At 37.2% G+C, this 12,505-nt stretch overlaps 1 protein-coding gene across 6 annotated transcripts in view; it reads right to left on the minus strand.

Annotated features, from left to right (window-relative positions):
- The window catches only part of AKAP6 (A-kinase anchoring protein 6), a 279,987-nt gene that overhangs the window by 182,808 nt on the left and 84,674 nt on the right, over positions 1-12,505 (minus strand). For all 6 annotated transcript variants that reach the window (XM_014941817.1, XM_014941815.1, XM_014941816.1 and 3 more), the window contains exons 3-4: positions 11,918-12,169; positions 4,666-6,444 (exon numbers count right to left, since the gene is read on the minus strand). In XM_014941817.1, coding sequence (XP_014797303.1) covers positions 4,666-6,444; positions 11,918-12,169 — 2,031 coding nt within the window. The remainder of the gene's footprint in view (positions 1-4,665; positions 6,445-11,917; positions 12,170-12,505) is intronic.

Here is a 12,505-nt window from a genome sequence, read left to right on the forward strand (position 1 = left end):
AGGTCCTGGAAGGCAGCAAAATCTTTTATCCACCTCTTTTCTATAGAATCCCTGGGGCATTCTCTAAACCATGGCAGAAAAACATGCAAAACAGCATTATTTTATTCCCTTAGTACATCAAGAAGGTGCCAAGTACGTCAAGTAGTGCCAAGGCTGACTGGGCTCCCCATACAAAATACAAGGCCAACGGAGTTGAGGGCAAATTCAAGAAATGTGATGAGCTAAAAAGATGGGATCAATAGATATCAAATTGCTTCTTGCAGAGGAAATTCAGCTGCCTCTTACAGAAATGGACCCTGCAATAAATCAAGTTATAAGTCTATTTAACAGGACAGTATCAGCAATTTGCTCCATACAGTTAACCCTGAGGCCTGCAAAGCAAATATATCTTCATTTAAATGAAGTGTCTTGCAAATGGATACATTTCTACCCTTTGTAATAGTGCCTATGATTGGAAATGCATTGTCATTCTATGAGCCCAAGATCAGGTTTTTCTTCCAATTTTTCAGTTTGCACATAAAATTGGGGAAAAAAAATCGATTATTAGTATGATTTTAAGGAAAAATACTAGTTTTCTTATAGAAAGTAAACCTTAAAGCATTCTGAAACTGATACTATGGAGTCCTAATGTCACATATGACAAATGGCAATTGGCCATCTTCTTATAGCAAAGAACTCTTTTGACTTTATCTGTGAGAATTATCATAGAATCATAGAATTGTCTAGGTTGGAAGGGAGCTTTAAGATCATCTAGTCCAACCATCAACCTACTCTGATAAAAAAACCCCAAACAACAAAAAACCCCCACATTACTAAATCATGTCTCTAAGCCCTATATAAACCCGTCTTTTGAACACCTCCAGGGATGGTGCCCCAACCACTTCCCTGGGCAGCCCATTCCAATGCTTAATAACCCTTTCAGGGTAAGAAATTTTCCTAATATTCAATCTGAACCTCCCCTGGCGCAACTTGAGACCATTTCCTCTTGTCCTATCACCTGTGACTTGGGAGAAGAGACCAATCCCTGCCTCTCTACAACCTCCTTTCTTTTCCCCCTCCAGTTAGTGTAACAGAAACTACAGAGCTTAATCTGCATTCTGAAAATTCATTTGCGGTAGCTACTAAAAGCTGAACTATACTTTAACAATCAGAGGAACAACCAGAATTTGGTATCACTCGTTCTCACATTTAACTCCAAAAAGTATTTTCGGAAACACAAGGAACTGCCACAGACATTGTCACGTACCCTAGAATGGAGGTACTCAGTACTAAAAGCATAAGAACCATGTGCCAAATAATGGCAAGAGTATGCAATATTTATTGCAAAGCAAGAAAGTGATCCTATGTCACAGTAAATGGGCCAGTCAAGCAGAATTCTGTTTGTAGACAGATTAATAGCATGACAATACTTGTGAAAGGACATCTGCACAATTTGCAACTACGAAAAACTACATTTTATCGGTTTGTACACATAACTATCTTTCATATAACTGAGAAATGAATAAGGCTTCCAAAAAATGCTTTAACATATGTTCAACACATTGCTTACTATCAAGGTATTGCCAGATTTATACTAATCAAAATTATTCCCCCCATAATAAAATACTGAAACTTCCTTGTTTGCCCTATTACCTAGCTAAAATATGACTTCCAATGATTTTGAGGCTGCCAGGCATTCCTAAGCTGTTGTTATCCCAAAATGAAAGGTTGAGTTATTTTAGTTTTATTTTACAATTTCAATAAATAAAACATATTAGGCTAGACATTTGCAGCAGTGTAACTAGATTACTAATGGGCATGAGCATGCTTCTTCTGTCCTTAATTAAGTTCACATTACAGATCTCACTTCTTTAGCACAAAACTACCACTAGCAGAAGTAGTATTGAATTATTGCCAAGACATGTATTCATGCAATTAGGAAACTCCTTTTTGAGTTGGAGACCTGTTATTAAGTTACAGAATTAATGTAAATGCCAAATAATGATGATTAAAAAAGCATCTGCTTAGGGAATTGCAAAACAGGAGTTCTTGCAAAAGAAAGGGCTCAATTGTGACACGGGTATGGTATTTTTAGGTAGATTTTGTTCACAATGCTTTGTAACATCACATAGGCATTTTTTATTTTTCCACTACTTATATCAAATTAAAGTACTTCAGCAAGGTATCATAGTGTTACTGAGGCAGGATTTACCTTGGTAAGAGCTCCTGTATTGAAAAATTGGTTCTTTACTAGTCTTATAACCAGAAGATATAATTACTAGCAACAATGGAAAATCCTAGGTAAATAAGCAGCTTGGGAAAACCTTATATTTCTTTAAAATATTATAACATTGTAATTGCTTTGCAAAACATTTCAAAACTTTTCTCCTGATTGTTTTTATTCCCTATTCAGGAAGTACATTTTCAAGCCACTTACTTTAGCTTAGTGTACATCTTTCTGCATGAAATAAATATGAAACTTCCTTGTGTGCTGCTTTTAAGGGCATGAAACACTGAGCTATCTCTCTTCCTAGCAGTGCTCTTTGCATCTGGTCGTCTTTCTGTTTAAAGCCCTTCTTCTACTCTGAGCCCCTTCCCATAATATACTTCATAAGATTATTTTCAAATTACATGATCAACGTTTCCCAAACATTCATCACAACCAGGAACACTGAGAAACTGTAGAAAAAGGAGCATCAGCAGTAGCAAAGTTCTTCAAGGACAAGAGCAGCAGCTGTAATCACTAGCTGGAAAGTTTACATTGGCCAGAGAACAGCCAACTACCTTTAATTGCTGTCAGGATCTCAATCCACTCTCCAGAGGAGGTGAGGAGAGGATGGGTAGGAAGAGATGTGAGTGTTTACAGCTGCAGCCAGTTGTTACAGCTGCTTATTATTCCTCCATCCTGAACTGCAGCTGCAGGGAATCACACAAAGACAGGTGACCCCCAATAAGAGAATTACCTTTTCAAAAAGTTTGAGAAAAATAAACATGATGATTTGAGAGGGTGATGCAAAAAGTTTCTCTGCTATCTGCTTCTTGCCAAAAAGGATGCTAGACAGCGTCTCATGGAGGCAGCTGATCCCTAGACACTCAACAATTCCATTCCTTAAACAGGGCCTTGTAGTGTTCATTTGAAATTCAGAACCTTAACTATTCACAAGCAATTTGGATAGGATTTGTTGCTTGCACAGAATGAAGGGCTGTGTATCTTTCAGCTTCATCTAGCCTGATTTAAAGGCTGCACAAACTTAAGCACAGAAACAGCTTGCAGTTATGAAGATGATTCCTTCATCAGAGTCCTGAAGATGAACATCCCAGCCATCAGAATGGTGGGAACAACTTGAATCCTTAAGCATTAGAGGTGACTGTTTTGAGCCTGACAGCTGCCACTCCCTCCTTTGTTTAAGAAGAAATTTATCTTTCTGCATTTTCTACCCTGACCTTATACGCAAACATCTCTAACAACTCCTTTTCTATTACTCACAGTACTTCTGATGTCTTCAAAGTTATAAAAATCACACATCGTGTTTACTTAAAACTAAGTCTTTTTTCTTAGCTGTTAAGGTGCTTGATAACACAGAAGATAATGCAGATACAAGATTTAGCATTTAGATGCCAAGATCACCCTTTAATTTATATTTCATGAATTTTAAAGGATTTTAAAATCTATTAGAGAAGGAGCTTTCTTTTTTGACAGTCATTTTTCTAAACTATATTGTAGATGGACATGAAATGTGCTGAACAGGAGAGTTCTCCTCTACAATAGCCATGAAGATAAACTGATCAGAAGATGGAAATAAAAATGTACTATGAATGTAAGTTAATAATTATATCAATTAGATGGCTAGGTCCTTATTTGATTATTCATTCAAATTCACCTCCCTTTCTCCCTTTCCAAAGTTTCTCTTTTTACTCAAAACCATCTCTCATAGTGTTAACTACTGCAAACATTTCCACTATACAAAGAAGAGTTACTTCTGAGGAAGTGATGCCAGAAGCCAAGAATGAAATCCTATCTCATCTGAAGTATAATGGGAAAGTGTATTACCATTTTTGCTGCAGCTTTTATTGTTCTAGTATATGACACTATTAAATTGCCATTATTTGGGAAGGATGATTTAAGTAAAAAAAATTAAAAAGAAAAAGAAAAAAAGATGTTACATTTAGTTCCACCAGTACTAGAGGCAAAGTAATCACTGCAAGAGAACTGATGAAAAAAAAAAGGTTGTTATATAAGATATGACAGGAATCAGATAATTACTCTTCTATTCTTGGACTAAAGCAATTCTTTTTGATAAAGAAAATAGGCAGATGGTATTAAGTATAACTTCATTCAAATTCAACAAAGATTCCAGATTTTCCAACATTTATCTTTCACTTCATCCAAAAAATAACTAATCATGTACCTGATCTTTACAAAGACAAGCTGTATTGATAAAAATATGTTTTCCCAAGTTTAAAGACATTGGCATAAGTAAAATAATGTAGGCAAATTCTGTATAGTCAGTTAAAATTGCAGTCTATTAAAATTGCAATGATCACTGCTCTTCTCTACTTCTAATGGTCACTAGAGACTATTTTCACCATTATAGAGAATAAAGCAACTCCACCCCTGCCCACAGCTCATGTCCATACATAGGCTTACCATGAACACAGCAGAAGAACACAGTATTATTGCCTTACCTCTATTTTTTCCCATATCGTTTCATAATTCTCTTGATGTTGTATATCTTGCATCAGTTGATGAATTAACGCTGATTTATTTGAGGCAGAAGTCTCATTCTCAGTGGGCTGAGTCCTTTCTAACTTTTCTGCAATGTATTTTTTAATGCAAGATACAGGCATACAAAGATCTTCTTCAGAGAGAATATCACTGAGAGGCCCAGATTCAATACTGTCACCTAAGGAGGATACTATATCGCTTGAAGAGCTTGGTGAAATTCTACCCGTTTTTTTGTGCTTTTTTGTCTGGTATGTTGGATACATTTCTGAATCAGAGTTCATTTCTGACAGCTCCCAGTCATCAATGTTTTGAATAGTTTCTCTTCTGGGCTTTTGGGGCAGCAGCTTTGTCAAATTTTCTAATTTTAAAGCTAATACTTCAGTCTGTTTGAGGTGTGAAGGAAGTGCTAAATATTCATCAGATCCATACCAGACCTCACCATCTTTACTGGTTTTTTGAGTATAGCTTGGTGTTGAGGAGAAGCTTTCATTATTCTTTCTTCTCAGTAGAAGAGGTGATGAGTCGGTAAGCTCAGAACCAGCTGAGGAAGCACTCTTTTGGCTACGCGGTGGTGAAATGAAAGGCTCAGTTTTACCTTGTGATTGCCCATTTGGGTCTCTCTGGTTACAAGAATCTGATGATGCAGAAGAATCTGTTTCTGTCTCCTCCAGAGAAAGAGAGTTCTGAGAAGTAATTCCATTTTGTAGAGAAGAACGTCCTCTTTTTTTGATTTGTATTGGTGGAGCCATTTTACATATACCTCCAGGTGTTCTGCCAGCTTTCACTTTCTCTGGAGTGTCATGAGACTTCTTGTGCTTTGATTTTTCTTTACAGTTGTAGAAAGCAGACTTCCCTAGACTTACAGGACTGTCCTTAAAGTGGTTATTTATTGTGTAATCGAGATTTCTATCACCTATTGTATTTAAGCAATCATATGACTGACTAACTGCAGATGGACTGTTAGTGTAGGGTGACTGTAAAGCTAGGCAAAGCTTGGACCTGTCTGGTGGATCTAACAATGAGGGTGTACTTCTACTCATTTCATTTTTAACTATCTGAGAGATTTGCCTTTTTAAATCATTGGCTTCTATATAATCTTTAAACACATCATCTTTCAGAAATAGACCTCTTTTTGGCAACGTAGGCTGTGTGGGGGAGTCTTCATTATAGTTAAAGCAGTCTCTTATGGACCTCTTAGGAGTTGAGTTTTCACAGTGAGAGTGTTTGATTTTTTCACTGGTGTGCTGTGGAAGATTGCATTCTGGTTTCTTTAATGTGGAAACTGGTTTGCTGTCAGTAGATAAAACACCATCTTCAGAGCAAGGTTCTTTAGAAAGAGAGGGGGTTGCAGAAGTAGATACTAGTGAGAGATCATGTGGTGATTTCCTGTCTTTGCTTTCTTCTCCATCTTCTGCTGAAAGAGGTACATGGGTTCCTTTCTCATTTAATGCTTCATTACACTGGGAAGCAATGGAATCAGTTGCTACTGCAAGTAAACCCACACTTCTGATAAGTCCTGGAAAGTCTTTATCCATCTCACTGTAGTTCCAGGATTCAAATGATTTTGCTTTCCCTTGGCTGGAGGTCATATCATCCAGAGCACCAAGCAAATCCTCACTAGGACTGTAGTCAGATAGCTCAAATGCAGTAATACCACAATCCAGTGACAAGTAATTTTGAGAGCATTTGATGGTTAACTGTCCAGAATCATCAACTTCAGTTAAAGAGTCAAGACGGTCCTGAAATAGACAAAGAAATGGTACTTTTTTAGAAGATTAATTTCCATATACAGCACACAAAGTAATGAACTATTGTCTTCGATGTTTCACTGGGTAACATCTAGAAAAGCATTCATCACTGACCTGCCTGTCTTTGCAGTACCCTGTAGATGAGCAAACCATTCTAACGTATTTCGGACTAAAAAACTGCAGTAAACTGAAAAATACTTAGTTTCAGCCTGGTGCAGCAAGTTACCTAAAATTAGCAATTCACTTTTGTATTGGTATTCTCCTCCTTAAATTTTGCTCTCAGTTCCACTTACTCCGTAGGGGGGGAATTCGGAAATTCCATACAACAAACTCACAGCATTTCCTGTGTTAACTGCCTCAAACAGGAGGGAGGGGATCTTGGGGACTGCTGAGTACATCAGCCACCTTGTTACTCCTGTATTCTCAGAAATCCATGCTGTTCTACAATCTTGCATTTGATTGTCAGAATGTTTTTTTCCAAACATCATCTAGCAATGACTGACATTTCTTTCCACATTTATGAGACACAGGTTGCTAACTATATTTCATTTTTTTGTATCATTACTAACTGTGGTTTTATCTGCTGAATATTTGGAGTACGAATGGAGAACAGCTCAAGGAAAGGAAACCATAGCTGGGAATCCTAAACCTCCAGCCTGCCATATCCCCGTGTCAGCAGCTTCTCAGTGGAAGTCCTTCAGTCTCAGAAACACAGACCTATTCAGAGGAGACCATCTCAGGTGGCAAATGAGATTTTAAGAACAAATTCAAATTTATGTTTATGATATTTGGGTGACTTATTTGAAGGACACTAAAGCAATATGACTACACTAAGATCAAAAGCGTATTTTTAGTAGATGACTTAAAGTTCTGACATCTAGGAGGGGCTCAACTATTTCCAGATCCCAGCACGTAATTTGAAACTTGAATGTAGGATCAAATAATTTGGAAATAATTTCTGTTCTTATTTACACTGGTGGATGGCTTAAGTAACTCTAAGAAACTAGAGCAACAGAAATTGGCAGAGCATGTCAATGGGACAAAAGAAACTGCAAAGTAGAATTAAAAATAAAAACCCAACATTTTCCCAAGTGCTCAGACACTACTTAAAAACATGATAAAGGGCAGGAACTCACATCTTATGATTAAAATCATAGAATCATAGAATTGTCTAGGTTGGAAAGTCATCTAGTCTAACCATCAACGTAACTCTGATAAAAACAGTCACTAAACCATGTCTCTATCACTAAACGATGTCTCTAAATTATTCTAACTTTCGATGTCTAAACCAGAATATGGGGCCAGGTTTGGTTTTCATAATAGAGTTTTTTAAAGCAAACTCTTGAGTATGCACAATCGGTTCCTGTCTGAATTATTCTCTGGAGCAGCTTGTCTCACTACACTGCCTAAACCCATAGTTTAAGGACCTTAGGCATCATGCCTGAAGAAGGTGCAATAACCCCACAATCTCTTCATCTCACAATAAACCACCTGGATTTTGGTCTGAACAAGAATAGTCTCAACAAAGGCGGCCATTTTTTCCATCTTCTATAAGCATATAATGTTTGAGCCCTGTCCTCTGTCCACCCCACTTGCATTACTGAAAGTAAAAATATAAAAAACCTGCAGCTAAAATATTATTTTTAGAAAAGATAGATTAGAAAGTCATTGATCAACCTTAATCTTGGATGCTAAAAATATCTTTTATTTAGCACATTCTATCCAGATGTAGAACTTATGCCACAAATTGTACACTGTCAATAGTCCAAAATTAAAAAGGGAAGTTTCTATAAATCTGTCAAATTTATATTTTGGAGCTGCATTTATTAAGGAAAATAACAACTAAACAATGATCAGTACTACAGCTGCATTTTCCTTCTAATCTCAGGAAAAGATTAGAAACTGTAAAACCACATATAAATCAAACCCCTTTCCAAGACCCTAAGGGACTTCATTTCTCCTGAGTAATGAGCTCCATTCCTTCGTCTCTTAAAAATGTGTTTATTAACATTAACAAAATTTACAATCACATGCATTAAACCATCTTGCATGGTCATTTTCCAAGCAACCTCTTAAATGTGTGCTTCAGAGGAGCATTATTTAAAGCCAGTATTATCATGGTTTAATTATTTTTATTTCAGAGAAATACTACATTTAATTATTTGCATAACTACCAATAGGAATGCCTTAGTTCAAAAAATGTGTCCCTTTTCACTTCCTGCTTCCTGTAAAACTCTGTAGGCTGTTTCCAACACCTTCTTATATTTATAATTAACCAGCACAATTCTGCACAATTTTGTTTCACTCTTTCAAATGAGCTAATAAAATCTGTAAGATTTTTTTTTATGTGACTTTACTAACTGCTTCAGAACATCAGGATTCACTATGTTTAACATAGCCTTATACTGATCCTTTCCATATTTCCTGGCTTTTATCAATTGTGAAATAAAACTCACAGGTTAGGTTCAGCTGGACAGAACTCAGGCTGCAAAGTACTCATTTTTCTTTCCTTCTTATCTGTCTCTGGGTAATTTCAGAAGGAGAAATGGTCCTTCAAAACATTAACTCTCCAAAGTTTTTTACTAAAAGAAGTATTTTCTTAATTTAGCATCTCCATCATGGCAGGCAGCTTGCCTCACTGGTTCCTCTGTTTCCTCCAAGCCATGAGACTTTTTGTGCCCTTTCCTCCTGGCATCTTTTTCAGTATGGTGCTGCTGAGATAACCAAAAGCGCGGTTACTGCTGCCCAGTTACTGAGCTGGGTTCCCAACCAAGCCAGTAAAGCCTGTGCTGTACACCTTTACGTTTTGGCAGCTACTCTACCAGTGCTATCCCTGTTCATTATGTGATACCTTGGGCACATTTATGCATGCTACAGCTACAGTGTAAATATAGCCCAGCAGGACTGTTGTGCTGTGATTGACTGTTCAGTCTATGAACTGAGACAGTAGTGAATATTAACAAGATGAGACTGTCTCTCTCAACGCGAAAGAAACTTTGGCAGGTCACTTCTTCCATGGAGCTCCTCAGTTAACATTGGCAGCCAAAGCTGCTCTTCACCACTACACAGAAGACAGCTGACTTAAGGAACAAGCCAAACTTTTTGTGAAATGATAGGTTCATGGACTGCGAAAAGCATAACACTTGCTGTACTGGTTCAGATCAAATTTCCATTTAACCCAGTGTCCTGTCACTGTATCAGTTCTAAACATTATCTGTTAGCTGAGCTATAAGACATGCTTATACATACACGGCCCTTCCACACACAACATTTCTACCCACACTCCCAGCTTCTACCAATGAGCAGCACAGGAACTTCCTCATCTGGAGGTTACAATTCTTCCTATCTTTGCTTAGTTTTCACGTTTGTTTTTTTAACTTCTTTCCACTTCTAAGCGTCCTATGGTAGTGAGGTCCAAAATAGAAGTCTTTGTTGTGTGTCAAAGTTTTCCTCTATTCATTTCAACACAGATGACTTCTCAGTCTTAGGAGAAAAACAAAAAGCTGTCATAATCCCCAAGAAGCACTGAAAATTAGGAGAATGATTCTCCAAGGAAGGGTTATCTGTATGGGCAAAAGTTTCTAGGTTTGCACAAACGGTGTCACTTTTCACGTATGCATGAAAACCCCTAATAGATAATACTTCTATCATGAGACGCTTACTAATCCCACGGTGTAATCCTGTCTGGGAAAGGATATGGGGGAAACGTCAAGAAAAAAAAAATTAGATAAGACTAGATACAATTGTCTCTACATTACATTTTATTTATTTATTTTCATCAAATAAAGCCACTACCATTATACCCGATGAAAAGCTTGAATACCTGAAGGTTAAAGACTGCAGAGCAATTTCTGGGAACCTATCCAAGCATTAGAGCAGAAATATAATATTAATACTGTGTCCCTGCTATTGCTAGCCATTAATTTTGTCAAATATTATTTATGTTTTAGTTGGGGTGGAAAAAAAAGAATTGTATCAGGGTATTTTGTCTTTTTTATTACCATATAAGCCTACCTGGCAACACGTTTTTTCCCCACTGAAAAATAATCTATTCCTCCCCAGTCAGTCCTCCCCTCTATTGGAAGGATGTTTTATATAGCAGCTGTAATTAGATCCAGATGGGACATTTCCTGTTTCTTAGTAGCTGAACCTGCCCCTTCCTCATGTCTTGAAATCACCACGCTCATGTCATAAAATAATGACTTTACCCTAATTCACCACTCTGGATAATCAGACAAGCGTGGATTTCCTTCAGACTGGCCAGAGAAGGTTTAACAGCAACAGCAAAGCAGTAACTGGATCTGAAGCAACAGGTACCTATACATCAGGAAGAGGGGGTGTGAAAGGTGGGCCTGGGCATATCTGAGCATTGATTTCAGGACCACCCACTCTGTCGTGCCAAAGACAAATATAAAACCCAACATGGAGCAGAGAAATATGTACACTGTCTTTAAACCTGAGTGATCTGAAATTCAGGAGATGTTTAGGAGTCTTTTGACTTCCTCTGGAACACAGGTCACAGAATCTCACTGCATTGATCTAGATGTGTCTTTCTGTCCATTTATCTAATCCTAAAAAAAGGCATTTTATCCTAATAAGAGGACTTTCAGCAAATGAAGAATCCTCTACAAGCTAAGGTATATTCTATTAACCATTAACTACCCTAACTATTAAAAATGTGCATCTTTCAGTTTTAAAAACTAGGCCAGTAGTATCCTTCTAACTAAGCTAATTTAGTAATAATGAATTAAAAGGAAAAAGCATTTTAGTTAAATGAATCCAGATTTACAAACCATTTGCATGTGTGTGAAATTGACACCTCGATAGAGTAAAAACTGTATGATTCGTGCATCATTGTTTCTCAGACAAAACATGTGACTGTTTAGAGGCGTATTGCTGAATTGACACTCAAGCAAATTCCAGTCCATGCCCTCTGCTATAAGCAATGTTGACCTGGTCTGGAAAGTTTTGGAAAATATTGTGTTCTGCTTTAGGTCAATATTGACCTAGTCTAGAAAGGTTTCGAAAACAATGTGTAAGTTTCTGGTTTTTTTATGCATGAAGGGAAGTGTCTAAGCTTTTCATTAAAGAATTCATTGCACAAAAATCGAGTTTTGAATTGGATATGAACCTTAAATTCACAAGTGACCAGACCATGGACTTTAGACCAGATGCACCTCTGTAAATGTGTCCAACCCTTTACGAAAAATATTTCGACCAGGAGAAAACATTGCTAGCCACTAGCACTTCTGAAAGTTGACCTTAAAGTATTTGATTTAACTTGGTTCAATAACAACAGTTACCAGCTGAAAACATTTAAAACACAAAATTAGCAAAATACCTAGTAAGACAAAAGTAGGAAAGCCGTCCTTAAAATTGCAATCCTAGCAATTTTAAATGTGTAACAGGGATGAGATGCTTCAAATACAGATTAAATTCTCAAAATCAAATTTAGTTACTGTACCTCCTTAGTCTCTTCAGAAAATGCTTGCAGAATATCAGTCTGCCTGGTGTAGTTTCCATTGGCGTCTTGCAGTCCCTGGAGAATACGCTCCCTCAGAACCAGAACAGAAACACGTAGTTGGTGCCAGAGGAGTTGTACTGTATGGATATCGACTATCACATTGACAGAGTAAGACAGAAGCTTCAGGGAAAATTCAGTCTCTAGAAGAGCATGGATTTGTTCAACGTGATCAGATATATCTTCACAAATATCCTGTAATGGAAAAATAAAGTAGATATTTAGTTACAGGCATGGTCCTTGCGTGGATCAGCTCTACTTGTCATCTACTTTTTATTAAATTCAGAATAGATTATTTCAGAGAGGAAAGATAATGTAATTAATACATCCAGGTTTCTCTATTTTTTATTTTTTTTTTTAATTTATGGCAGTGCTACAGCAACTGAACCAGCAGCTGTCTAGTTTGGCAGGACTGCTCAGTAAGTGCAGAGACAGCATACGATAAAGAAGGATGGCACAACAAGATCACATGAATCAGAAGCAGAAAACTAACACTGTACAGTGACATATTAGAAGACAGCAATCGGAATG

Source organism: Calidris pugnax, unplaced genomic scaffold (genome assembly GCF_001431845.1).
Source record: "Calidris pugnax isolate Ruff unplaced genomic scaffold, ASM143184v1 scaffold56, whole genome shotgun sequence".
NCBI lineage: Eukaryota > Metazoa > Chordata > Aves > Charadriiformes > Scolopacidae > Calidris > Calidris pugnax.